We start from the raw sequence: 27,361 nt of genomic DNA, 5'->3' as shown, positions 1-27,361 counted from the left end.
TGCCGCACCGTACAAACCTGACCAAGGAGCAGCGCTCTGCAAGTTAGTGCTTCCAAATAAACCCGATAGACTATAACCTGGTATTGTGTGATTTTAAACTCGGTACATCCCAGTCCAACTCTGACACCTCCACATCGTCATTAAATGCTGTATTTCTGAATTCTCTGTTGTTAGGTTGTTTTCTGATCAATTGTAACGTTTTCTCTGACAGCGTCTGAGCTTGGCTCATTGATACTTGGGTGTTGTCTGGCTCCCTTTTGGATTAATTGTGTTCCATTGGCAATTTTCCACCATCTTTGTCATGCTGTTATGTGTGTCTCCCCCTCTCTCCCTCCCCCCCCCCTCCCCCCCTCTCCCCCCTCCCTCCCCCTCTCTCTCCCCCCCCTCTCCCCCTCTCTCCCCCCTGTTTTCACCAGGCTGTTTGTGACGGAGCGAATTCCTGCACACTCTCCACCCTTACCTTGTCCCTGCGATATTACATCGGCCCACCCATCTATCCCCATCCAGATGCCTTTTAAATGCTGCCATTGTACCAGCCCCCACCACTTCCTCTGGCAGCTCATTGCACACCCGCACCACCCTCTGGGGGGACAACGTTGCCCCTCATGTCCCTTTTAAACCTGTACCCCCTAGTTATGGACTCCCCCCACCCTGGCGAAAAGATGATGTCTGTTTACCCTATCCATGCCCCTCATTGGTTTATGCACCTCTACCAGCTGACCCCCTCAGCCTCTGACGCTCAAGGGGCTGAGCTCCGCAATCTAACTGGGGAGGCATGGTGGGCTGAGTGGCCAGCACCGCGAGGGTTTCCTCCAGGTGCTCCAGCTCCCTCCACAGTCCAAACATGTGCACATTAGGATGGATTGGCTCTCGGATGTTACCCCTAGCATGGCCAATCCACCTTAACTTGCACATTCCTAAGCACGTTGGGTAATTTAGCACGGCCAATCCCACCCTAACCTGCACATCCCTGGGCACTACGGGGACAATTTAGCACGGCCAATCCCACCCTAACCTGCACATCCCTGGGCACTACGGGACAATTTAGCACGGCCAATCCCACCCTAACCTGCACATCCCTGGGCACTACGGGGGGTAATTTAGCACGGCCAATCCCACCCTAACCTGCACATCCCTGGGCACTATGGGACAATTTAGCACGGCCAATCCCGGGTAGGGGGTGGGACTGGGTGGAATGTTGTTCGGAGAGTTCATGTGGGACTCGATGGGCTGAATGCCCTGCTCCCACGCTCTCGGAGTGATTTGAACCAGCTGATTGGTTGGTCATTAGTTGTTTTGATAACTGGTTAGAGTGCCAACCAATGAGCAAACACCAAAACCCTTGATGGCACGAGGGCTCGATGTGGGAAACACCCAGTGAACAGAGACATCTGGCAGGTCTTAGTCAGGAAGGATGAGGGATCTCGGGCTTTTCACATTAGAGAAGGATGAGGGGTGACTTGATCGAGGTGTATCAGGTCATGAGAGAGAGTGGACAGTCAGAGACGTCTCCCCAGGGAATGAATGGCCATCACCAGGGGGCATCATCTGAAGGTGATTGGAGGGAGGTTCCTTACACAGAGAGTGGGGGGAGGGGGGGTATGGGGCGTACTGTCAGCGGGGGGAGTAGAGACAGAGACATGAGGGACATTTAAGCGACTCTTGGACAGACATATGTGTGATAGTACAATGCAAGGAATGGAGATTAGTCTGAGCTTAGAGTGGGATAGAAGGTCAGCGCAACATCGAGGGCCGAAGGGCCTGGACTGTGCTGTACTGCTCCGTGTTCGATGTCAGTGTGGAGGAACGCAGGAGGTGGGAGTGGGAGTGGACAGTTCGGCCCTTTAAGTTTGCTGCTGCATTGCACGTGATCATGGCTGACCTTATCCCGGTATTACGGTATTATCCCCGCCACACACACACACAGACACACAGACACAGACACACACAGACACACACACACAGACGCAGACACACGCAGACACACGCACACGCAGACACACGCACACGCAGACACACGCACACGCAGACACACACACACGCAGACACACACACACGCAGACACAGCTTCTGCCTGCTCCCCATCGGCCTTTCTCCCGCTTTCCATTGGGAACACATCCATTTCTGTTCCGGGTCTGTTGATTGACTCTGGGGCATTCAGTTCCACAGGTTCATCACCCTCGCAGACAAACACTTTCTCTGTCTCACAGAAATCCAGAATCCCACAGGATTGCTGTCCCGAATGCACCCGCTTTGGAATGTAAACTCTCTCCCCTCCGGCTCAGCCACTGCCGGACCCCTTCCACTACCTCGAGCCCACCCGTGTTTACTGAATAGTCACACTATCTATTTGTGAAGTGAGTGAGTGACTGAAACCTCTCCCTGTCTGCACCCACAGGACCAAGAGAAGCGAACACCACTTCATGCTGCTGCCTATCTGGGTGATGTTCAGATCATTGACATTCTCATTCAATCTGGTGAGCTGGACTACTTCCTGTGTGTGTGAGCAACGTGTGAGAGAGAGGCCTGTGTGTGTGTGTGTGTGTGTGTGTGTGAGAGAGGCCTGTGTGTGTGTGAGAGAGAGAGGCCTGTGTGTGTGTGAGAGAGAGAGGCCTGTGTGTGTGTGAGAGAGGCCTGTGTGTGTGTGAGAGAGGCCTGTGTGTGTGTGAGAGAGGCCTGTGTGTGTGTGAGAGAGGCCTGTGTGTGTGTGAGAGAGGCCTGTGTGTGTGTGAGAGAGGCCTGTGTGTGTGTGAGAGAGGCCTGTGTGTGTGTGAGAGAGGCCTGTGTGTGTGTGAGAGAGGCCTGTGTGTGTGTGAGAGAGGCCTGTGTGTGTGTGAGAGAGGCCTGTGTGTGTGTGAGAGAGGCCTGTGTGTGTGTGAGAGAGGCCTGTGTGTGTGTGAGAGAGGCCTGTGTGTGTGTGAGAGAGGCCTGTGTGTGTGTGAGAGAGGCCTGTGTGTGTGTGAGAGAGGCCTGTGTGTGTGTGAGAGAGGCCTGTGTGTGTGTGAGAGAGGCCTGTGTGTGTGTGAGAGAGGCCTGTGTGTGTGTGAGAGAGGCCTGTGTGTGTGTGAGAGAGGCCTGTGTGTGTGTGAGAGAGGCCTGTGTGTGTGTGAGAGAGGCCTGTGTGTGTGTGAGAGAGGCCTGTGTGTGTGTGTGTGTGAGAGAGGCCTGTGTGTGTGTGAGAGAGAGAGGCCTGTGTGTGTGTGAGAGAGAGAGGCCTGTGTGTGTGTGAGAGAGAGAGGCCTGTGTGTGTGTGAGAGAGAGAGGCCTGTGTGTGTGTGAGAGAGAGAGGCCTGTGTGTGTGTGAGAGAGAGAGGCCTGTGTGTGTGTGAGAGAGAGAGGCCTGTGTGTGTGTGAGAGAGAGAGGCCTGTGTGTGTGTGAGAGAGAGAGGCCTGTGTGTGTGTGAGAGAGAGAGGCCTGTGTGTGTGTGAGAGAGAGAGAGCATATGTGTGTGTGAGAGAGAGAGCCTGTGTGTGTGTGAGAGAGAGAGGCCTGTGTGTGTGTGAGAGAGAGAGGCATGTGTGTGTGTGAGAGAGAGAGGCCTGTGTGTGTGTGAGAGAGAGAGGCCTGTGTGTGTGTGAGAGAGAGAGGCCTGTGTGTGTGTGAGAGAGAGAGGCCTGTGTGTGTGTGAGAGAGAGAGGCCTGTGTGTGTGTGTGAGAGAGAGGCCTGTGTGTGTGTGAGAGAGAGGCCTGTGTGTGTGAGAGAGAGAGAGGCCTGTGTGTGTGAGAGAGAGAGAGGCCTGTGTGTGTGTGAGAGAGAGAGAGGCCTGTGTGTGTGTGAGAGAGAGAGAGGCCTGTGTGTGTGTGAGAGAGAGAGAGGCCTGTGTGTGTGTGAGTGAGAGAGAGGCCTGTGTGTGTGTGAGAGAGAGAGAGGCCTGTGTGTGTGTGAGAGAGAGAGAGGCCTGTGTGTGTGTGAGAGAGAGAGAGGCCTGTGTGTGTGTGAGAGAGAGAGAGGCCTGTGTGTGTGTGTGAGAGAGAGAGGCCTGTGTGTGTGTGTGTGAGAGAGAGAGGCCTGTGTGTGTGTGTGTGAGAGAGAGGCCTGTGTGTGTGTGTGAGAGAGAGGCCTGTGTGTGTGTGTGAGAGAGAGGCCTGTGTGTGTGTGTGTGAGAGAGAGGCCTGTGTGTGTGTGTGTGAGAGAGAGGCCTGTGTGTGTGTGTGTGAGAGAGAGGCCTGTGTGTGTGTGTGTGAGAGAGAGGCCTGTGTGTGTGTGTGTGAGAGAGAGGCCTGTGTGTGTGTGTGTGAGAGAGAGGCCTGTGTGTGTGTGTGAGAGAGAGGCCTGTGTGTGTGTGTGAGAGAGAGGCCTGTGTGTGTGTGTGAGAGAGAGGCCTGTGTGTGTGTGTGAGAGAGAGGCCTGTGTGTGTGTGTGAGAGAGAGGCCTGTGTGTGTGTGTGAGAGAGAGGCCTGTGTGTGTGTGAGAGAGAGGCCTGTGTGTGTGTGAGAGAGAGGCCTGTGTGTGTGAGAGAGAGGCCTGTGTGTGTGTGTGTGAGAGAGAGGCCTGTGTGTGTGTGTGAGAGAGAGGCCTGTGTGTGTGTGTGTGAGAGAGAGGCCTGTGTGTGTGTGTGAGAGAGAGGCCTGTGTGTGTGTGTGTGAGAGAGAGGCCTGTGTGTGTGTGTGAGAGAGAGGCCTGTGTGTGTGTGAGAGAGAGAGAGGCGTGAGGTGTGTGAGAGAGACGTGGGCATGAGCGATGTGCATGCGAGAGAGATGCGTGTGCTTGCGAGACACGCATGTGTGAGTGAGAGAGGCGCTTGTGAGAGTGTGATGCTTATGTGTGTGCGACGTGTTTGTGCCTGAGATATGTGTGTGCTTGCGTGAGAGCTGTGTGAGAGACGTGTGCGTGTGAGAGACTGGTATGTGCGTGATAGAGAGAGGTGCGTGTGTGTGCATGAGAGTGAGTGAGAGGTGTGTGTGCGCGCGAGAGAGAGAGAGAGACGGGTGCGCGCGCGAGAGAGAGAGAGAGAGAGAGACGGGTGCGCGCGAGAGAGAGAGAGAGAGAGAGACGGGTGCGCGGGCGCGAGAGAGAAAGAGAGACGGGTGTGTGCGCGTGAGGGAGAGACGTGTGCCCGATAGACGAGTGTGCGCGCAAGAGAGAGCGAGGCGCGTGTGCGCGCGCGAGAGAGACGCGTGTGTGAGAGAGATGTGTGTGTGCATACACGAGAGAGAGGCACGTGCACGCGCGAGCGAGACGTGTGCGCGAGGGAAGCAAGTGTGCGCACGAGAGAGAGAGAGACGTGTGTGCGAGAGAGACGTGTGTGCGTGTGAGAGGCAGAGAGACGTGATGTGTGCGTGATTGTTTGCTGGAGTGAGTGAGTAGTCAGGGAAGGAGGGTTCTCGACAGCCCCTTACTTCAGCTGAGATTTCGAAAGGTGAGTTTGGGAGGGAGGGTGGGGTGGGGGGAGTGTCAGGTGGGTGGAGTCGATTGCAGTGATCCTGAATGTTTGATCTTGTGGGTGGGTGTCTCTGTGTGTGGGCGCATGTGTGGGGCAGATGTGGGTGTCATCCTTTGAGGACTGGGATGAGGTAAATCTTTCTCTCTGAGGGCTGCATGGTCTCGAAGCTCCCTGTCCCGGCTCGGGGAAGGGCCATTGAAACAGGTTTCAGGTGGGAATGGGCAGTTTGTGTGATGTGAGGTGGGGGCTGCGGGGTATTGTGGAGTGGGTGCAGCGGGGCCGAGGCGATGGGAATGTGGATCTGCCTGGATCTGAGTGATCAGGAGCTGCCCGCTGCCTCTTCTCGTGGTCTTACTGAGTTCACCAGCTCAGGAAAGGCTCTGGTTCTCGAGAGAGAGAAGGAGAGTGGGCGAGAGCGAGTTAGTCAGGCCCCTGTCTGTGTTCACGGTCTCCATGCCGAGGGTCAGAGGTCAGCCTGTGTGCTGTGTAACCCTGGGTTCTTCCCCCCCTCTCTCTCTCTCTCCTGGTGACAGGTGCTAATGTGAATGCGAAGGACAACTTGTGGCTCACACCGTTACATCGAGCTGCAGCCTCTCGCAATGAGGTAAGTTACCACAGTCCCCAGCCACCTCGCCCCTGTCACTACCAGGCCGGTCTCTCACCGGGACCCGGTCAACGCTGAGGAAGTGGGTGCTGTGGGAGGGTCAGTGCTGAGGGAGCGGGTGCTGTGGGAGGGTCAGTGCTGAGGGAGTGGGTGCTGTGGGCAAGTCAGTGCTGAGGGAGTGAGTGCTGTGGGAGGGTCAGTGCTGAGGGAGCGGGTGCTGTGGGAGGGTCAGTGCTGAGGGAGCGGGTGCTGTGGGAGCGTCAGTGCTGAGGGAGCGGGTGCTGTGAAAGGGTCAGTGCTGAGGGAGCAGGTGCTGTGGGAGGGTCAGTGCTGAGGGAACGGGTGCTGTGGGAGGGTCAGCGCTGAGGGAGCGGGTGCTGTGGGATGGTCAGCGCAGAGGGAACGGGTGCTGTGGGAGGGTCAGTGCTGAGGGAGCGGGTGCTGTGAGAGGGTCAGTGCTGAGGGAGCGGGTGCTGTGGGAGGGTCAGTGCTGAGGGAGCGGGTGCTGTGGGAAGGTCAGTGCTGAGGGAGCGGGTGCTGTGGGAAGGTCATTGCTGAGGGAGCGGGTGCTGTGGGAGGGTCAGCGCAGAGTGAGTGGGTGCTGTGGGAGGGTCAGCGCAGAGGGAGCGGGTGCTGTGAGAGGGTCAGCGCTGAGGGAGCGGGTGCTGTGGGAGGGTCAGTGCTGTGGGAGCGGACGCTGTGAGAGGGTCAGTGTGAGGGAGCGGGTGCTGAGGGAGGGTCAGTGCTGAGGGAGTGGGTGCTGTGGGCAAGTCAGTGCTGAGGGAGTGAGTACTGTGGGAGGGTCAGTGCTGAGGGAGCGGGTGCTGTGGGAGGGTCAGTGCTGAGGGAGCGGGTGCTGTGGGAGGGTCAGTGCTGTGGGAGCGGGTGCTGTGAGAGGGTCAGCGCTGAGGGAGCGGGTGCTGTGGGAGGGTCAGTGCTGTGGGAGCGGACGCTGTGAGAGGGTCAGTGTGAGGGAGCGGGTGCTGAGGGAGGGTCAGTGCTGAGGGAGTGGGTGCTGTGGGCAAGTCAGTGCTGAGGGAGTGAGTACTGTGGGAGGGTCAGTGCTGAGGGAGCGGGTGCTGTGGGAGGGTCAGTGCTGAGGGAGCGGGTGCTGTGGGAGGGTCAGTGCTGTGTGAGCGGGTGCTGTGGGAGGGTCAGTGCTGCGGGAGTGGGTGCTGTGGGAGGGTCAGTGCTGTGGGAGGGTCAGTGCTGAGGGAGTGGGCGCTGTGGGAGGGTCAGTGCTGAGGGAGTGGGTGCTGTGGGGGGGGTGCTGTGGGAGGGTCAGTGCTGAGGGAGAGGGTGCTGCGGGAGGATCAGTGCTGAGGGAGCGGGCGCTGTGGGAGGGTCAGTGCTGAGGGAGGGTCAGTGCTGAGGGAGCGGGCGCTGTGGGAGGGTCAGTGCTGTGGGAGCGGACGCTGTGAGAGGGTCAGTGTGAGGGAGCGGGTGCTGAGGGAGGGTCAGTGCTGAGGGAGTGGGTGCTGTGGGCAAGTCAGTGCTGAGGGAGTGAGTACTGTGGGAGGGTCAGTGCTGAGGGAGCGGGTGCTGTGGGAGGGTCAGTGCTGAGGGAGCGGGTGCTGTGAGAGGGTCAGTGCTGTGGGAGGGTCAGTGCTGAGGGAGTGGGCGCTGTGGGAGGGTCAGTGCTGCGGGAGGGTCAGTGCTGAGGGAGTGGGCGCTGTGGGAGGGTCAGTGCTGAGGGAGTGGGTGCTGTGGGAGGGTCAGTGCTGAGGAAGAGGGTGCTGCGGGAGGATCAGTGCTGAGGGAGCGGGCGCTGTGGGAGGGTCAGTGCTGAGGGAGCGGGTGCTGTGGGAGGGTCAGTGCTGAGGGAGCGGGTGCTGTGAGAGGGTCAGTGCTGTGGGAGCGGGTGCTGTGGGAGGGTCAGTGCTGAGGGAGTGGGCGCTGTGGGAGGGTCAGTGCTGTGGGAGGGTCAGTGCTGTGGGAGGGTCAGTGCTGAGGAGTGGGCGCTGTGGGAGGGTCAGTGCTGAGGGAGTGGGTGCTGTGGGGGGGGTGCTGTGGGAGGGTCAGTGCTGAGGGAGAGGGTGCTGTGGGAGGATCAGTGCTGAGGGAGCGGGCGCTGTGGGAGGGTCAGTGCTGAGGGAGCGGGTGCTGTGGGGGGGGGGGTCAGTGCTGTGGGAGGGTCAGTGCTGAGGGAGCGGGCCCTGCTGTGTTGAGCGATGAGCTGAGGACCGTCTTGTTTTCTCAGAGAGCCGTGAACGTCCTGCTGAAACACTCCGCTGACGTGAATGCCCGGGACAAGCAATGGCAGACCCCCTTCCACGTTGCTGCTGCCAACAAGGCGGTGAAATGTGCCGAGCTCCTGATCCCGCTGCTGAGCAGCGTGAACGTCTGCGACCGCACTGGGAGGACCGCTCTGCATCACGCTGCCTACAGCAGCCACGCTGAGGTCAGGGGTCACCGCAGCAGGGGGTGGGGTGGGGGTCGTGCCTTACCCGATCGTCCCATACCTCTGGGTCAAAGAGGGGCTGCCCCAGCTCGCTAAAATGTTAACGTGCTGTGTTCCCGGTGCGGTCGATGGGTCAAACTCATCCTCCCTAACGTAAAAACCCCTTCCAGGAAACAGCTTTTTGAATCCTGTTTAACGCCATGTGTTCAAAGGAAGAAGAACTTGCAATAACTTAACTTGTACAAAATTAAAAATCACGCAACACCAAGTTATAGTCCAACAGGTTTATTTGGAAGCACTAGCTTTCGGAGCGACGCTCCTTCATGTAGTTGTAAGGTGGTGCTCCCAATTAAACCTGTTGGACTATACCCTGGTGTTGTGTGATTTATTTTAACTTTTGTCCACCCATATCCAATACCGGCATCTCCAAATCAGAACTTACCTGTGTTTGGAATGCTTAATAATCCATGCAGTAACTATCACGATGGTGAGTTGGCCGTGCTAAGGTTACCCTTCATGGTCAGGCATGTGCCGGTTAGGTGCATTAGTCCAGGAACAATGTAGTGTAACACAGTAGGGGGATGCGTCTGGGTGGGATACTCTTTGGAGGGTCGGTGTGGACTTGTTGGGCCGAATGGCCTATTCCCACACTGTAGGGATTCTCATTGTAAGGATTCGATAATTAACTGTTGTAACATCCCGTAAACACAGCATTCAGAAATCAGACTTTCTGACTTGCGGTGCCAGGGGTAGGAATAGGAGCCCCAGCTTCTCACTGTGACCAAGAGAAAGGGGGAAAAAAAGCTTTTACTTCCTCAAAACTCCAATCGATTCTGCTGAATCTAAAAGCTGAATAAAAACTCAGGTCTGTGAGCACTGGCTCCACCCGGCCAGGCTGCTTCTATTGTTCCATCTTGGGGGCAGGGCGGATAAGCACCCAAGGCCTCCCAAGCTGTGTTGACGTTACCACAGACCGCTCTGCACCTCCTGGTCAGTCTCTCTCTCAAATCAGGTCAAAACGCACCCTCTTCAAGACACGGCATCATGGTGAGAGTGACCACCCTGCTCATGTACTCGGTGAGCAAGAAAAAGGGGCAGAATTAGGCCATTCGGCCCTTCGGATCTGCTCCGCCATGTGATTGTGGCAGATATGTTCCTCAGCCCTGCCTTCTCCCCGTATCCCTTTAACCCATGACCTATTAAAAATCTATCAAACTCCGTCTCAGATTAGCTCACTGTCCCAGCAGCAGCCCTCCTCTGGGGTACTGCGTTCCACAGGTGCACCATCCTTCAGGGGGAGTCGTTTCTCCTTTACTCTGGTTTCAAATTTGCTCCCCCCTCCTTATCCTCAGACCGGGACCTCTCCTCCCAGGACCCCTTGCCCCCAAGGGGACCTATCTGCTCCACGTCTGTTTAGTCCGCACCCTGTACCATCTGGAAGACCGCAGTTTGATCTCTGCTCCCTGAGCTGTGTCCTGTCGCTGGGTATTGCTGAACGATGCCGGAGTCAGGCACTCAGACTCTGTTGGCGAGGGGTCTGCGTTGACTCAGGCACCCATCCATCCTCATGTGAAGGCGGAGTGGGGGGTGCGTTCTGAGCTTTAAAATGACCCAGCCGTTGCTGATGCAGCCCTCTACTCTCTCTCTCTCTCTGTCTCTCGTGTCTATTTTTCACATCCAGATGGTTCACCTACTGTTGAGCAAAGGGGCCACTGTCGGTGCTTGTGACAAAAAGGAAAGGCAGCCGATTCACTGGGCTGCCTACGCAGGTGAGCTATTCCCCCCCCCCCCCCCTCGGGTATGGGCTGGGAGAAGGGGCTGCGTTAATGTCAGCCGGGCACGGAATTAGCAGTTCGTCCCCCTTGCACGGCAACACCGAGGGAGGAGAGGGAACCAGAAACAGTACGGGGGGAGAGCGAGCCCAGCAAGTCCCCGGCAGCGATGAGGAGGATCAGGCTGCGTGTTATCGCAGGATCAAGGGAAGTCGCTGAGGCGTGGCAGGGAGGAGGGTTGGGCTGTGTCTTCACTTTGTGTCAGGGAGGGGGATGTCATTACTGAGGGGGGTTGAGGGAGGGGGATGTCATTACTGAGGGGGGTTGAGGGAGGGGGATGTCATTACTGAAGGGGGTTGAGGGAGGGGGATGTCATTACTGGGGGGTGTGGTGAGGGAAATGGGATGTTTTTACTGGGGGGCGTGGTGAGGGAAATGGGATGTTTTTACTGGGGGGCGTGGTGAGGGAGGGGGGATGTCATTACTGGGGGGGTGGTGAGGAAGGGGGCTGTTTTAACTGGGGGGTGTGGTGAGGGAAATGGGATGTTTTTACTGGGGGGGTGGGTGAGGGAGGGGGCTGTTTTTACTGGGTGTGGTGAGGGAGGGGGCTGTTTTTACTGGGGGGTGTGGTGAGGGAGGGGGCTGTTTTTACTGGGGAGCGTGGTGAGGGGGTGCTGTTTTTACTGGGGGGCGTGGTGAGGGAGTGGGCTGTTTTTACTGGGGGGTGTGGTGAGGGAGGGGGCTGTTTTTACTGGGGAGCGTGGTGAGGGAGGGGGCTGTTTTTACTGGGGGGGTGTGGTGAGGGAAATGGGCTGTTTTTACTGGGGGTGTGGTGAGGGAGGGGGCTGTTTTTACTGGGGGTGTGGTGAGGGAGGGGGCTGTTTTTACTGGGGGGCGTGGTGAGGGAGGGGACTGTTTTTACTGGGGGGCGTGGTGAGGGAGGGGACTGTTTTTACTGGGGGTGTGGTGAGGGAGGGGGCTGTTTTTACTGGGGGGTGTGGTGAGGGAAATGGGATGTTTACTGGGGGGCGTGGTGAGGGAGGGGGGTGTTTTTACTGGGGGGGTGGTGAGGGAGGGGGATGTCTTTACTGGGGGGGATGGTGAGGGAGGGGGCTGTTTTTACTGGGGGTGTGGTGAGGGAGGGGGATGTTTTTACTGGGGGGGCGTGGTGAGGGAGGGGGCTGTTTTTACTGGGGGTGTGGTGAGGGAGGGGGATGTTTTTACTGGGGGGGCGTGGTGAGGGAGGGGGCTGTTTTTACTGGGGGGGCGTGGTGAGGGAGGGGGCTGTTTTTACTGGGTGTGGTGAGGGAGGGGGCTGTTTTTACTGGGGGGTGTGGTGAGGGAGGGGGCTGTTTTTACTGGGGGTGTGGTGAGGGAGGGGGCTGTTTTTACTGGGGGGTGTGGTGAGGGAAATGGGATGTTTACTGGGGGGCGTGGTGAGGGAGGGGGTGTTTTTACTGGGGGGTGGTGAGGGAGGGGGATGTTTTTACTGGGGGGCGTGGTGAGGGAGGGGACTGTTTTTACTGGGGGGCGTGGTGAGGGAGGGGGTGTTTTTACTGGGGGTGTGGTGAGGGAGGGGGCTGTTTTTACTGGGGGTGTGGTGAGGGAGGGGGCTGTTTTTACTGGGGGTGTGGTGAGGGAGGGGGCTGTTTTTACTGGGGGGTGTGGTGAGGGAGGGGGCTGTTTTTACTGGGGGGCGTGGTGAGGGAGGGGGCTGTTTTTACTGGGGGACGTGGTGAGGGAGGGGACTGTTTTTACTGGGGGGGTGTGGTGAGGGAAATGGGCTGTTTTTACTGGGGGTGTGGTGAGGGAGGGGGGTGTTTTTACTGGGGGTGTGGTGAGGGAGTGGGGTGTTTTTACTGGGGGGCGTGGTGAGGGAGGGGACTGTTTTTACTGGGGGTGTGGTGAGGGAGGGTGATGTTTTTACTGGGGGGCGTGGTGAGGGAGGGGACTGTTTTTACTGGGGGGCGTGGTGAGGGAGGGGGGTGTTTTTACTGGGGGTGTGGTGAGGGAGGGGGGTGTTTTTACTGGGGGGTGTGGTGAGGGAGGGGGCTGTTTTTACTGGGGGTGTGGTGAGGGAGGGGGCTGTTTTTACTGGGGGTGTGGTGAGGGAGGGGGCTGTTTTTACTGGGGGGTGTGGTGAGGGAGGGGGCTGTTTTTACTGGGGACGTGGTGAGGGAGTGGGCTGTTTTTACTGGGGGGGTGGTGAGGGAGGGGGCTGTTTTTACTGGGGGGCGTGGTGAGGGAGGGGGATGTTTTTACTGGGGGGGTGTGGTGAGGAAAATGGGCTGTTTTTACTGGGGTTGTGGTGAGGGAGGGGGATGTTTTTACTGGGGGGCGTGGTAGGGGAGGGGACTGTTTTTACTGGGGGGTGTGGTGAGGGAGGGGGTGTTTTTACTGGGGGGGTGGTGAGGGAGGGGGATGTTTTTACTGGGGGGGTGTGGTGAGGGAGGGGGCTGTTTTTACTGGGGGGTGTGGTGAGGGAAATGGGATGTTTACTGGGGGGCGTGGTGAGGGAGGGGGCTGTTTTTACTGGGGGTGTGGTGAGGGAAATGGGATGTTTACTGGGGGGGCGTGGTGAGGGAGGGGGCTGTTTTTACTGGGGGTGTGGTGAGGGAGGGGGCTGTTTTTACTGTGGGGGTGGTGAGGGAGTGGGGTGTTTTTACTGGGGGGTGGTGAGGGAGTGGGGTGTTTTTACTGGGGGGGTGAGGGAGGGGCATGTTTTTACTGGGGGGGTGGTGAGGGAGGGGGACGTTTTACTGGACAGGGGGGCTGGTGCGGGAGGGGGGTGTTTTCCTTGGGGATGTGGTGAGGGAATGGGATGTTTTTACTGGGGAGGGTGGTGAGGGTGGGGGACATTTTGACTGGGGGGGCGATGGTGAGGTAGGGGGACGTTTTGACTGAGGGGATGGTGAGGGAAGGGACGTTTTTACTGGGGGGGTGGTGCGGGAGTGGAGGCGTTTTTATCGGGGGGAGCTGGTGAGGGAGAGGGATGTTTTTCTGGGGGGAGAGATCCGGTGGTGAGGGAGGGGGGAGTTTTGACTGGGGGGTGTGGTGAGGGAGTGGGATGTTTTTCCTTGGGGGGAGATCCGGTAGTGAAGGAGGGGAGCGTTTTTCTTCAGGGGGAGATCAGGTGGTGCGGGAGGAGGATGTTTTTCTGGGGGGAGATCTGGTGGTGAGGGAGGGGTGATTTAATCCCTCTCCCCCTCAATCGCTGACCCCTGTGCTCTCGGTTCCCCCCTCCCCCCAGGGCACCTAGAGGTGGTGAAGTTGTTGTCTTCACGTGGCTCTGATGTGACTGGGAAGGACAAGCGAGGTTACACACCGCTGCACGCTGCTGCTTCAAATGGACAAGTCGACGTGGTCAAATACCTCCTCAACCTCGGGGTGGAGGTCAGTGCCGCCGGGGGGTTGGGGGGTTGGGGGGGGGGGGGGGGAAGGGGCTGGGGGTGGGCGCCCGCTGGAATCCCTCGCCCCAGGGTCCGACTCGTTCTCCCTCCGCCCGTCCCCTAAAGCACTCTCAAACCTTTGGTGCTGAACGCACCAGCGGGCATGCCAAGCCCCCAGTTCTTGGTTTGGTGACGTCCGTGCAGGGATGTGTCCAGGCTTCAGGAAACATCAGGGTAGTACCCCCCCCCCCCCCCCCCCCCCCCATATGTTTTCCGAAGAGCTGCTCAGGATCGGTGAGGTCCCCTTCACAGCGGTTCCCCCCTCTCGGGTTATCGGAGAGGCGGTGACTCCGAATAGTGCCCACTCCCCTCCTGGCACGGGGGCTTTATAGTAACTGCATTTGCCCCCCGACTCCCCCAAACAGCCCGGTGAGATCCTGGCGTCTCTTCCATGCCGCTGAGCTGGAGGGGAACGCAGCCCCACCGCGCCCCGTTGGCACGCCCTCCCCGATCCTGGAAAGCAGTGAAGGTGCCGGGAGGGATGGGGGCGAGCTGAACGGTGTGCCGTTGCCTCCCGCAGATCGATGAGCCGAACGCCTACGGGAACACTGCCCTCCACATCGCCTGTTACACTGGACAAGACGCGGTCGCCAACGAGCTGGTGAACTCTGGTGCCAACGTTAACCAGCCGAACGAGCAAGGCTTCACCCCGCTGCACTTTGCCGCCGTCTCCACCAACGGTGCGTTATGCCTCGAGCTCCTGGTCAACAACGGGGCGGACGTCAATGTTCAGGTAAGCTCACAGCACTGTTCCCCCCCTCCCCTCCCCTGGAAGCCCCGTGGGGCCTGGGGAGTTGGCGGGATGTGATTGTGAATGTCGTTGCTGCTTGACCCCTTGTCTGGGGGATTGGGTAGGAATCGTCTTCACTCCTAACCCCTCCCCCCCAATCTTCCGCGGCAGGGAACGTGGGTTCCTCGCTCCCACAGGGAGAGATCAAGGGACTTCGGAAAGGTGTGAAAATAGATAAGTCCCCTGGGCCAGATGGGATTTATTCTAGGATTCTCTAGGAAACCAGGGAGGAGTTTGCAGAGCCTTTGGCTTTGATCTTTGTCATCATTGTCTACAGGAATAGTGCCAGAGACTGGAGGATAGCAAATGTTGTCCCTTTGTTCAAGAAATGGAGATAACCCTGGTAATTACAGACTGGGGTGAGCCTTCCTTCAGTTGTGGGTAAAGTGTTGGAAAGGATTATAATCATCTAGAAAGGAATACGTTGATTGGGGGTAGTCCACACGGTTTTGTGAAGGGTAGGTTGTGCCTCACGGACCTTATTGAGTCCTTTGAGAAAGGTGACCAAACAGCTGGATATGGGGACAGCGGCTGATGTGGAGTTTCGGAGCTACAAGGTCATGCTGCAACTGGACAAAACTCTGGAGCGGCCGCACTCGGAGTATCGTGTATAGTTCTGGTCACCGCGTTACAGGAAGGACCTGGAAGCTTTGGAATGGGTGCAGAGGTGATTCACCAGGATGTTGCCTGGTACGGTGGGAAGGTCTGAGGAGGAAAGGCTGAGAGACTTGAAGCTGTTTTTGTTAGAGAGAAGGTGGGTCAGGGTGACTTAATAGAGACTTACAAGATAATCAGAGGGTTAGATCGAGTGGACAAGGGAGCGCGTTTCTGCTCAGATGGTGATGGCTAGCACGAGGAGGCATAGCTTTAAATTGAGCAGTGATAGATGTAGTAGGGGTGTGGAATGCATTGCCTGCAACAGTGCTAGACCCGCCAACTTTAAGGGCATTTAACTGGTCATTGGATAGACAACTGGACGAGAATGGAATAGTGTAGGTTAGATGGGCTTCAGGTCTGTTCCACAGGTCAGGGCAACATCGAGGGCTCAAGGGCCTGGACAGCGCTGGAATGTTCTGTGTTGGAGGATAGCAGTGGAATTAATGCAGTGAAGGTGGTGGGGAGGTGGGTGTTGAAGGGTGTAGGGGGAGGAGCTGATGGCCTCGCGGGATCAGCTGTTACTCCAGAGAGTTCCAGCTTCTCATCTCAGCAACGGCAGGTGTGGATTCCGTCAATCAGCTGGTCCGGCCGGAATCGGTGCACGTTCCCCCCCTCCCCGGCTATTCTCACCATCTATTACTGATATCAAGACTGAGGGGATGGCAGTGTTACCCGGGGAGGGATGGCCAGAGACCCAGGGAACAATCCCACCCACAGCATGCCATGAAAGAATTGTCGATGATTGGAAAAACCCACCTGGCTCACTGAGGGCCTCGCCATCCTGACCTGGCCTGGCCTGGCCTCCACGTGACTCCAGACCCACAGCAATGGGGCTTTTTCTTCACCATACAGCATCCCGATAGTGTGGAAGGAGGCCGTTCAGCACATCGGGACCACGTCAACCCTCCGAAAAGCATCCCACACAGACCCATCCCCTCCCCACCCACCCTGTCCCAATAACCCTACATTTCTCACAGCCGATCCCACCCTAACCTGCACATCCCTGGGCACTACGGGACAATTTAGCATGGCCAATCCCACCCTAACCTGCACATCCCTGGGCACTACGGGGACAATTTAGCACGGCCAATCCACCATAACCTGCCCATCCCTGGGCACTACGGGGCAATTTAGCACGGCCAATCCCACCCTAACCTGCACATCCCTGGGCACGACGGGACAATTTAGCATGGCCAATCCCACCCTAACCTGCACATCCCTGGGCACTACGGGGACAATTTAGCATGGCCAATCCCACCCTAACCTGCACATCCCTGGGCACTACGGGGGCAATTTAGCACGGCCAATCCCACCCTAACCTGCACATCCCTGGGTTGTGGGAGGAAGGTGGAGCACCCACAAATGTGCAAACTCCACCCAGGCAGACGGTCACACAGCACTGAAACAGACCCTTCAGCCCATCCAGTCCGTGCCGACCCTAATCCCAAACTAAACTAGTCCCACACCTACCCCTGCTCCTAGCCCATATCCCTTTCCCTCTCTGTGTCCTTATCCAAACGCCTTTTAAACATTGGCACTGCACCCACACCCCCCACTTCCTCAGGAAGTTCATTCCACGCACGAACCACGCTCTGCGTGTAAAGATTGCCTGTTAGGTCGTCTTTAAATCTGTCTCTTCTCACCAGCTTTGAGTTTCCTCCATCCTGGGGAAGAGGATAACCACCATCAACTCTGTCCGTACCCGGCATTATTTGATAAACATCTCTACGGTCACCCCTCCAGTTCCTACACTCCAGTGGAAATGGTCCCGGCTTCTCTTTCTAACTCGAACCCTCTGTTCCTGCCTGAGGGTGGAATCGAACCGGGACCCCTGGCGCTGTGAGGCAGCAGTGCTCACCGCTGAGCCACTGTGCCCCACTCAATTCGGTCTGGGTAAACGTGTGAGCTGATGGGTGTAGGCAAGGAAAGGTCACACGTGATGGACCAGAGCACCATGGGATGCAGCAGTGTGCGTTGCCGCCAGTCCCTTCAGGGAGTGGGACAGGGGGGAATACAGTGATTCGGAACGGGAATGGGACCCTCGCCTTTACTCGTCAATGTGTCGGGACGAAGAGCAGAGAGGCCAGCACTGGGACTGTGTAAACCTTCAGTCAGGGCATACTGTGAGAGTATTGTGTGCAGTTCTGGGGTGAGGGGGGGGGGTGCGGTGTGTGACAGAGGGCGTGCAGGGGGAGATTTACCAGAACATGACCCACTTGGGGGTTGGAGCGAGATTGGACAGACTGGGGATGTTTTCCCTGGAGCACAGGAGACTGAGAGAGGGGGATGTGACAGAAAACTGAGAGGGTCATCGGTAGGGGAGACGGAAAGGAACCTGTCCCCCGCTCCCCCCGAATGGGGACCAAGGTTAGGATAATGGGGTGGGTGTTTCTGACCAGTACAGAGCCGATGGGCCAAAGGGCCTTTCCCTCCTGTGCTGTGGGCCCTGCTGACTGACACTCTCTCTCTCTCTCCCTGTTACAGAGTAAGGATGGGAAGAGTCCGTTGCACATGGCCGCGATTCACGGCAGGTTTACACGCTCTCAGATCCTCATCCAGAACGGTAGGTGGGATCTCCCCCTGACCCAGGGGGAACCCGGCCACTTCACTCAGGCAACGGGGACTGATTCACCCCGTGCTGGGTATTCTGGGGGGCAGTTCGGTGAGGGGGGTGGGGAGGGGGTGTGACTGATTAACCCCGTGTTGTGTATTCTGGGGGACAGTTCGGTGAGGGGGGTGGGGAGGGGGTGTGACTGATTAACCCCGTGTTGGGTATTCTGGGGGACAGTTCGGTGAGGGGGAGGGGGATGGGGTGACTGATTAACCCCGTGTTGTGTATTCTGGGGGACAGTTCGGTGAGGGGGGGGGGATGGGGTGACTGATTAACCCCGTGTTGTGTATTCTGGGGGACAGTTCAGTGAGGGGGGGGGATGGGGTGACTGATTAACCCCGTGTTGTGTATTCTGGGGGACAGTTCGGTGAGGGGGAGGGGGATGGGGTGACTGATTAACCCCGTGTTGTGTATTCCGGAGAAGAGTGAGTGATTTCCCTCCCTGCCACAGTGTTGCTGACATCGAGTGAGTTGATCGTCCTGTGTAAATAATGACCTTGACCTTTGATCCTTCACTTCCGGATCCTGGGGGTGGTTTTAGTCCGAAGGAGCTGGGGTTGGAGTCGCAGGAGAGGGGAACGCCTCCATCCGGGAGTCGGGGGATTCCGCCTGGGGGTGTCTGTCTGCCTCTGTAACTGGTCGGGGCTGAAATGCTGTATGTGTTTGAGACGGGAATGGTGCTGGGTGTCTGTGGATGTCTCATGTGTTCCTGTGTTGTTCTCAGGTGGAGAGATAGACTGTGCAGATATATATGGCAATACTCCTCTACATGTAGCTGCTAGGTACGGTCACGAGTTACTGATCAGTACCTTAATGACCAACGGTGCTGACACCGCACGGTGAGTAACAGGGTCCACTCCGTATCCCCCCACCTCCCTGTCAGTGCCTACCCTGTCACCCCTGACCCCTCACTCTGTCTCTGTCCCTCCTGTCAGTGCCTACCCTGTCACCCCTGACCCCTCACTCTGTCTCTGTCCCTCCTGTCAGTGCCTACCCTGTCTCCCCTGACCCCTCACTCTGTCTCTGTCCCTCCTGTCAGTGCCTACCCTGTCTCCCCTGTCCCCCCACTCTGTCTCTGTCCCTCCTGTCAGTACCTACCCTGTCTCCCCTGTCCCCTCACTCTGTCTCTGTCCCTCCTGTCAGTACCTACCCTGTCTCCCCTGTCCCCTCACTCTGTCTCTGTCCCTCCTGTCAGTACCTACCCTGTCTCCCCTGTCCCCTCACTCTGTCTCTGTCCCTCCTGTCAGTGCCTACCCTGTCTCCCCTGTCCCCCCACTCTGTCTCTGTCCCTCCTGTCAGTGCCTACCCTGTCTCCCCTGTCCCCCCACTCTGTCTCTGTCTCTGTCCCTCCTGTCAGTGCCTACCCTGTCTCCCCTGTCCCCTCACTCTGTCTCTGTCCCTCCTGTCAGTGCCTACCCTGTCTCCCCTGTCCCCCCACCCTGTCTCTGTCCCTCCTGTCAGTGCCTACCCTGTCTCCCCTGACCCCTCACTCTGTCTCTGTCCCTCCCGCCAGTGCCTACCCTGTCTCCCCTGTCCCCCCACTCTGTCCCTGTCCCTCCCGTCAGTGCCTACCCTGTCTCCCCTGTCCCCTCACTCTGTCCCCGTCCCTCCTGTCAGTGCCTACCCTGTCTCCCCTGTCCCCTCACTCTGTCCCCGTCCCTCCTGTCAGTGCCTACCCTGTCTCCCCTGTCCCCTCACTCTGTCTCTGTCCCTCCTGTCAGTGCCTGAGTTCAGTACCCACCTCCGAAGCTCGGTGTTGTGACTGGTTTGGTGAGGTCTGTCGTGCAGGAACAGGCCCTTCGGCCCACCGGCTCCGTGATGGACACCACCTCACTGCCCTAACCCCTGGTTCCCAGCTCTTTGCCCCATTGCGTTGGCACTGCGAGTGCCCGTCTAAACCCATCCTCCATGTTCTGATGGGGGTTCCTCCCTGTCCTACCCCCTCGGGCAGTGAGTTTCGGATACCCCACCCCACACCACTCTGGGTGTAAAACAAATCATCACACATCCCACCCCTCCCCCAAACTTTGTGCCCCTCACCTTCAATCTGCACCCCTTCCCCCAGTCACTGCTCCCCCCACTCCCCACCAATTCGAGGGGGGGGAAGATTCCTTCCAGTCTCCCCTATTGATGACTCTCATGGTATGACACGTCTCTGTCACAGCCCCCTCTCTCTGTCTCCTCTGCTCTGACAGTTTGTCCAATCTCATTCTGCCACCAAAACCCTCCAACCATCCCCCGTGTAATGTCCTGGTAAATCTGTCACATCCCTCCAGTTCTCGGTGAGTTCAACCCTGAGCCGTGTATTTGTCTGGTGGCTTCAGTCCCTGGCTCATTGGCGACGGGAGCAGTGGTGTGTGTGTGTGTGTGTGTGTGTGTGTGTGTGTGTTCTGATCTGTGGGCACCTGACACATTGTGAACGTCAGTCTCTCTCTCTCTCTGTCTGTTTTTAAACCCTCTTTATTTTTCCTTCCAGGCGTGGGATCCACGGCATGTTTCCTCTGCACCTGGCTGTACTTTACGGGTTTTCGGACTGCTGTCGCAAGTTACTCTCATCAGGCACGTCCCCTCACACTACCCCGCCACCCCCACCCTCCCTCCCTCTCCCTCTCCCCCCCCCCCCCCCCCCCCCCGCTCGCTCCAGCCAGCACCATCTCATCCACTTTCACATGGCTTTGTTTTAATTCATTCAGAGGTCAGCACTGTTGCCTCACGGCGTCAGGGACCTGGGTTTGATCCCACCCTCAAGTGACTGTCTGTGTGGGGTTTACACATTTCCCCCAACCCTTGTCTGCGAGGGTTTCCTCCGGGTGCACCGGTTTCTTCCCACAATGTGCAGGTTAGGGTGGGATTGGCCGTGCTAAATTGTCCCCGTAGTGCCCAGGGATGTGCAGGTTAGGGTGGGATTGGCTGTGCTAAATTGTCCCATAGTGCCCAGGGATGTGCAGGTTAGGGTGGGATTGGCCGTGCTAAATTGTCCCGTAGTGCCCAGGGATGTGCAGGTTAGGGTTGGATTGGCCGTGCTAGATTGTCCCGTAGTATCTAGGGATGTGCAGGTTAGGGTGGGATTGGCCGTGCTAAATTGTCCCCATAGTGCCCAGGGATGTGCAGGTTAGGGTGGGATTGGTCAGGGGTAAGTGCCAAGTAATCGGTTTGGGGAATGGGTCGGGGTGGGATAGTTTTCGGAGGGTCGGTGTGGAGTTGTTGGGCCGTAGGGCCTGTTCCTGCACTGTAGGGATTGTATTCTGTGATGATTCAGTCACGGGGTGATGGCAAGGTTGGTGTTCGTTGCCACCCGAGAGGGATAGTTCTGAGTGAACCGGAACGTTGTGGGTCTGGAGTCATGTGTAGGCCAGGCCAGGCCCGCAGTTACCCTCCCGAAAGGAGATGAGTGAACTGGGTGGGTTTATTCCCCCAGCCCTAACAACAGATTTATGGTCATCGCTAGACTCTTAATTCTGGAATTTCAAACAAAAGACGATTGTGTTTGAAGTCCTCCAGCTGCCTGCCGTGATGGGATTGGAGCCTGGGTCCCCGGTGAAATAACTCCACTGAGGCCGGTATGCCATCACCGTTGGGCGGCAGTGCTCCCTCACCCCTTCCCCCACTCCGTCCCATCCCTCCTCTTTGGATGAGGGATGTAGGGGTTTCGGAGGGGGGGGGCCATCGGTCGGTGGGTCAGTCAGCACTGGATGGCAACGAGGGTGACGGGGTGGGGGTGTGTCACCAGGATTGACAGGGAGGGCTGTCACTGCCCCTGGGGACTCTGGGTAATTGGGCCTGCCATTCTCCAGCTGTCAGACTGTGTGTTTCTCCGAGCGGGTGGTGGTGAAGGAGTGGGTAACTTGGGGAGCTCTCTCTGCCCGGCGGTGCGCACTCTGCCTCTCTCTGCTGCTGCTGACTGTCAGTCTGTCTTGTCTCAGTGTGAGCCTTCGGCCTAATTCAACTTTCTCTTCCTGTTGGCCGTTTCCAGGTCAAATGTACAGCATTGTGTCATCGTTCAGTAACGTGCACGTCCTGTCTGCAGGCTTTGACATAAACACCCCCGATGACCTCGGAAGGACCTGCCTTCATGCTGCTGCTTCAGGAGGGTGAGTGACACTCCGCAACCCCCTTGGTAGGCGTGCTGTCTACGCCCCCCCCGCCTCTCGCCCCCCTCCCCCCCCCCGCGCCTGCCCCTCTCTCCCCTCCCCCACCACCTCCCCCTCTCCCCTCTTCCCCCCCCACCCCCATCTCTGTCCCCCTGCCCCTCCCTCTCTCTCCCCACCCCCCTTGCTCTCTCTCTCCCCCCCCCCCACCCCTCTCTCACCCTCTCCCCCACCCCCTCCCTCTCTCTCCCCCGCCCCCACCCCCCCCTCTCTCTCCTCCCCCTCCCTCCCCCCTTTTTCTCTCCCCCCCCTCCCCCCTTTCACTCTCTCTCCCCCCTCCCCCCTTTCACACTCTCCCCCCCCCTCCCTCCCACTCTTTCATTCTCTCCCCCCCCTTTCTCTCTCTCTCTCCCCCCCGACCCTTCACCTATTCTGTCCCTTTTTCCGCTACCCTCCTGCTCTCTCCCTCCCCCCTGCTCTCTGTCTCCGTCTTCCCCCCTCTGTCCCCCTTCAGCCCCCACCCTCCCTCCCCCTGTTAATGCTCCCTGCCCCTCAGCTCCCTTGTGACGTGCGGACCCTGCCACTGTATTTGGAGCCACGTTTTACTCTGGACCCCCTCCCCCCTGCCCCCAATGGTCTCTCCCCCCTCCCGCCCCCAGTCTCTCAGATGTTGTCCCTTGGCTCTTGCAGGAACGTTGAATGTTTAAAGTTGCTGCTGAGCAGTGGGGTGGACCTCAGGAAGGAAGATACGTTTGGAAGGTGAGTGCAGCCCTGGGAGGAGGGGGAGTGTCTGGAGGTGTGTCTGGGTGTGTGTGTGTGTGTGTGTGTGTGTGTGTGTGTGTGTGTCTGGGTGAGTGAGTCTGTGAGCGTGTGTCTGGGTGATTGAGTCTGTGAGCGTGTGTCTGGGTGAGTGAGTCTGTGTGCGTGTGTCTGGGTGAGTGAGTCTGTGTGCGTGTGTCTGGGTGAGTGAGTCTGTGTGCGTGTGTCTGGGTGAGTGAGTCTGTGAGCATGTGTCTGGGTGAGTGAGTCTGTGTGTATGTCTGGGTGAGTGAGTCTGTGAGCGTGTGTCTGTGAGCGTGTGTCTGTGAGCGTGTGTCTGTGAGCGTGTGTCTGTGAGCGTGTGTCTGTGAGCGTGTGTCTGTGAGCGTGTGTCTGTGAGCGTGTGTCTGTGAGCGTGTGTCTGTGAGCGTGTGTCTGTGAGCGTGTGTCTGTGAGCGTGTGTCTGTGAGCGTGTGTCTGTGAGCGTGTGTCTGTGAGCGTGTGTCTGTGAGCGTGTGTCTGTGAGCGTGTGTCTGTGAGCGTGTGTCTGTGAGCGTGTGTCTGTGAGCGTGTGTCTGTGAGCGTGTGTCTGTGAGCGTGTGTCTGTGAGCGTGTGTCTGTGAGCGTGTGTCTGTGAGCGTGTGTCTGTGAGCGTGTGTCTGTGAGCGTGTGTCTGTGAGCGTGTGTCTGTGAGCGTGTGTCTGTGAGCGTGTGTCTGTGAGCGTGTGTCTGTGAGCGTGTGTCTGTGAGCGTGTGTCTGTGAGCGTGTGTCTGTGAGCGTGTGTCTGTGAGCGTGTGTCTGTGAGCGTGTGTCTGTGAGCGTGTGTCTGTGAGCGTGTGTCTGTGAGCGTGTGTCTGTGAGCGTGTGTCTGTGAGGGTGTGTCTGTGAGCGTGTGTCTGTGAGCGTGTGTCTGTGAGCGTGTGTCTGTGTGCGTGTGTCTGTGAGCGTGTGTCTGTGAGCGTGTGTCTGTGAGCGTGTGTCTGTGAGCGTGTGTCTGTGAGCGTGTGTCTGTGAGCGTGTGTCTGTGAGCGTGTGTCTGTGAGCGTGTGTCTGTGAGCGTGTGTCTGTGAGCGTGTGTCTGTGAGCGTGTGTCTGTGAGCGTGTGTCTGTGAGCGTGTGTCTGTGAGCGTGTGTCTGTGAGCGTGTGTCTGTGAGCGTGTGTCTGTGAGCGTGTGTCTGTGAGCGTGTGTCTGTGAGCGTGTGTCTGTGAGCGTGTGTCTGTGAGCGTGTGTCTGTGAGCGTGTGTCTGTGAGCGTGTGTCTGTGAGCGTGTGTCTGTGAGCGTGTGTCTGTGAGCGTGTGTCTGTGAGCGTGTGTCTGTGAGCGTGTGTCTGTGAGCGTGTGTCTGTGAGCGTGTGTCTGTGAGCGTGTGTCTGTGAGCGTGTGTCTGTGAGCGTGTGTCTGTGAGCGTGTGTCTGTGAGCGTGTGTCTGTGAGCGTGTGTCTGTGAGCGTGTGTCTGTGAGCGTGTGTCTGTGAGCGTGTGTCTGTGAGCGTGTGTCTGTGAGCGTGTGTCTGTGAGCGTGTGTCTGTGAGCGTGTGTCTGTGAGCGTGTGTCTGTGAGCGTGTGTCTGTGAGCGTGTGTCTGTGAGCGTGTGTCTGTGAGCGTGTGTCTGTGAGCGTGTGTCTGTGAGCGTGTGTCTGGGTGCGTGAGTCTGGGTGCGTGAGTCTGGGTGCGTGAGTCTGGGTGAGTGAGTCTGTGTGCGTGTGTCTGGGTGAGTGAGTCTGTGTGTATGTCTGGGTGAGTGAGTCTGTGTGCGTGTGTCTGGGTGAGTGAGTCTGTGTGCGTGTGTCTGGGTGAGTGAGTCTGTGTGCGTGTGTCTGGGTGAGTGAGTCTGTGTGCGTGTGTCTGGGTGAGTGAGTCTGTGTGCGTGTGTCTGGGTGAGTGAGTCTGTGAGCGTGTGTCTGGGTGAGTGTGTGTGTGTCTGGGCTGTGTGTATGTCTGGGTGAGTGTGTGTGTGTTTGGGGGAGGGGTGTGTGTGTGTGGGGGGGGGGGGGGGGGGGGGGGGATATATATATGTGTGTGTGTGTAAGAGCTGCTCCCTGACCACCTTCTCTCTTGCCTCCCTCCTGGCCCTGCAGGTCTGCCTTGCACTATGCAGCTGCCAGTGGCAGTTACCAGTGTACGGTTACATTAATAACCGCCGGTGCCAGTATTGCCAGAACAGACAGCAGGGGCTGTACTCCTCTGCACTACGCTGCTGCTGCTTCTGAGGCCTACAGAAGGTAAGAGGGAACACTGACACCGGCCTGGGCTCTGCTCTCCCCGGGACCCCGATCAGGGAGGGAGGTCTGGAGCTGTCCACCTCAGCCTCACTGCCCAGTCTCACCCCCCTCCCCCCTCCCCCCTCGGTGGGTTCCACACTCGACATATAAAATCCCTCCGACCCTGCTGACCTTAGTCCCGCGTGTACGGAGGGGTGATCTAAAACCAGGGGCATGGTTTGAAAAGGGGTTGTTTTCCGTTCTTCCCCAGGGTATGAGGGGGTCACTGGCTCGGCCAGCATTTATTGTCCATCCTTAATTCCCCAGAGAGTATTTCAGAGTTAGCTATAGGTGTGGAGTCACGTGTAGGCCAGGCCAGGTAAGGAGGGCGATTTACATCTCTGAAGGACATGAGTGAACCTGTTGGGGTTTCCCCTGAATATTGGCAGTGGATTCGCTGTCATCGTTAAGACTCTGCATTCCAGATATTTATGGAATTGAAATTCCACCATCTGGCCTGTCGAAGCCGGGTCACCGGAACATTACCCGGGTCTCTGGGTTAGCAGTCTAGTGTGGTGGGAGCAGAGGGAGGCTGGGGCGTGTAGGTGCACAAATTAGGACAGGGGGAGAGAGGGAGCAATCGGCAAAGCACACAGTGCCCTGGGGTCACTGGGGACAAGAGCGAGCTGAGGCGGGAGTGTTAGGTACAGACATTATTGGGAAGGTGTGAAGGGGTGGGAGCAAGTGCTTAGGAGCGATTTACAAGATGGGATGAGAAGCATCAACAGGGTGGGGGGGCTGAGAGGGAGGGAGGGAGGGAGGGGGAGAGATCTGATCGAGGTTTTAAAAATCACAAATGGGGACTGGACAGAGCAGAGGGAGGGAGGGAGGGAGGGAAGCTGTTCCTGCTCGGAATAGGAACGAGCACGAAAGGGGGACATGTCGGTTGGAAGCGAGGGGTGGAGGGAACAGAACCTGTCTCAGCCAGCCAGGGGTTCGGATCCGTAATGTACTGCCTGGGAATGTGGGGAGGGGGTGATGTCAGGTTCAGTGGAGGTGTTTCAGAGAGACACAGGATAGTTATTGGGGAGAAACGGGCTGCAGGGATATTGGGAAAAGTCGCAGGAAGTTGACAATGGTGCTCGTTGGGCGAGAGAGTACAGGTAGATGGGCTGAGCAGCCTCATGCACTGTAACCATCCAGTAGGGGCATTCAAGCAAGTGGGATAGAGTTCCTTAAAGCGACCAAGGAAAGTTATTTTGATGGGGTTGATGGAGAGAAGATAGTCCCACTTGGGTCTGGACGGTCTCTGTATGGGACGTGGTGCCGATAAATCCCGGTGTGTTGAATTCAGGAACAGTGTCTGCTCCCAGAGATGGAGCTCTCAAAGAGGGTCTGTCACCCTGGCGTCGGGTAGGACCATGTGTCACCACTTTCCGATTGTGGGAATGGGAGGTAGGGGGAAGGAAATGGACCGTCTTTCCCAGGATGAGTCTACACGTGATTCCAGACAGCTGACCCACACGCTCCCCTCCCCCCAGTCCAGCAACGCTGTCTCTCTGTCTCTCTCTGTCCATGTGTATGTGTGTCTTTGTCTCTCTCCGTATCTCTGTCCATGTGTATGTGTGTCTCTGTCTCTCTCTGTATCTCTGTCCATGTGTATGTGTGTCTCTGTCCATGTGTATGTGTGTCTCTGTCTCTCTCTGTATCTCTGTCCATGTGTATGTGTGTCTCTGTCCATGTGTATGTGTGTCTCTGTCTCAGTTTGAGTGTCTTTCTGTCTCTCGCTATCTCATACTCTGTGTGTTTGTCTCTGACTCAGTTTGTGAGTGTGTCTTTCTGTCTCTTTGTCTGTGTCTCTCTCTCCCACTCTCTCTCTCTCTCCCCCTCTCTCTGTGTGTGTCTCTCTCCCGCTCTCTCTCTGCCTTTATTCCTCTGTGTCTCTCTCCCTGTCTCAATTTGTGAGTGTGTGTCTTTTTCTGTCTGGCGTGATCTCTCTGTCTCTCTCTCTCTCTGTCTCTCTCTCTCTGGCTTTCTGTGTGTGTGTCTCTGTCTCTCTCCCTTTGTCGGTCTGCCTCACTCTCTCTCTCCCTCTCTCGGTCTTGGTCTCTCTGTGCCTCTTCTCCACCCCCACCCCACTGACCTGTGTCGGTCACCCTCTCACCCCTTTCCCACTCTTCCCACCCCCCCCACTGTCCCTCTCTCACTGCTCTCCCGCCACCCCCTCACACTGACCTGTGTCTGTCCCCCTCTCCCACCTCCGCCCACACTGACCTGTGTCTGTCCCCCTCTCCCACCTCCCCCCACACTGACCTGTGTCTGTCCCCCTCTCCCACCACCGCCACACTGACCTGTGTCTGTCCCCCCTCCCACCACCGCCACACTGACCTGTGTCTGTCCCCCTCTCCCACCTCCCCCCACACTGACCTGTGTCTGTCCCCCTCTCCCACCACCGCCACACTGACCTGTGTCTGTCCCCCTCTCCCACCACCCCCCACACTGACCTGTGTCTGTCCCCCTCTCCCACCTCCCCCACACTGACCTGTGTCTGTCCCCCTCTCCCACCTCCCCCCACACTGACCTGTGTCTGTCCCCCTCTTCCACCACCCCCCACACTGACCTGTGTCTGTCCCCCTCTTCCCC

General features: G+C 57.7%; 1 protein-coding gene across 3 annotated transcripts in view; it reads left to right on the top strand.

Annotated features, from left to right (window-relative positions):
* LOC132808967 (serine/threonine-protein phosphatase 6 regulatory ankyrin repeat subunit C-like) overlaps nucleotides 1–24,743 on the top strand; it is a 30,502-nt gene extending 5,759 nt beyond the window's left edge. Inside the window, exons 3-14 of one of the 3 annotated variants that reach the window (XM_060822359.1) lie at nucleotides 2,399–2,477; nucleotides 5,919–5,989; nucleotides 8,190–8,390; nucleotides 10,072–10,159; nucleotides 13,412–13,554; nucleotides 14,131–14,343; nucleotides 17,542–17,620; nucleotides 18,393–18,507; nucleotides 20,145–20,227; nucleotides 21,642–21,759; nucleotides 22,447–22,515; nucleotides 24,596–24,743. In XM_060822359.1, coding sequence (XP_060678342.1) covers nucleotides 2,399–2,477; nucleotides 5,919–5,989; nucleotides 8,190–8,390; nucleotides 10,072–10,159; nucleotides 13,412–13,554; nucleotides 14,131–14,343; nucleotides 17,542–17,620; nucleotides 18,393–18,507; nucleotides 20,145–20,227; nucleotides 21,642–21,759; nucleotides 22,447–22,515; nucleotides 24,596–24,743 — 1,407 coding nt within the window. Of the gene's footprint in view, nucleotides 1–2,398; nucleotides 2,478–5,918; nucleotides 5,990–8,189; nucleotides 8,391–10,071; nucleotides 10,160–13,411; nucleotides 13,555–14,130; nucleotides 14,344–17,541; nucleotides 17,621–18,392; nucleotides 18,512–20,144; nucleotides 20,228–21,641; nucleotides 21,760–22,446; nucleotides 22,516–24,595 lie in introns of those variants that run through there. The other 2 variants (XM_060822360.1, XM_060822361.1) reach the window with 2 other exon arrangements.
* The last annotated feature ends 2,618 nt before the right edge of the window (nucleotides 24,744–27,361 follow it).

Source organism: Hemiscyllium ocellatum, assembly GCF_020745735.1.
Source record: "Hemiscyllium ocellatum isolate sHemOce1 chromosome X unlocalized genomic scaffold, sHemOce1.pat.X.cur. SUPER_X_unloc_5, whole genome shotgun sequence".
Classification (NCBI taxonomy): domain Eukaryota; kingdom Metazoa; phylum Chordata; class Chondrichthyes; order Orectolobiformes; family Hemiscylliidae; genus Hemiscyllium; species Hemiscyllium ocellatum.
The sequence above is the reverse complement of the archived record's forward strand: the minus strand, read 5'-3'. Positions and strand labels throughout refer to the sequence as shown.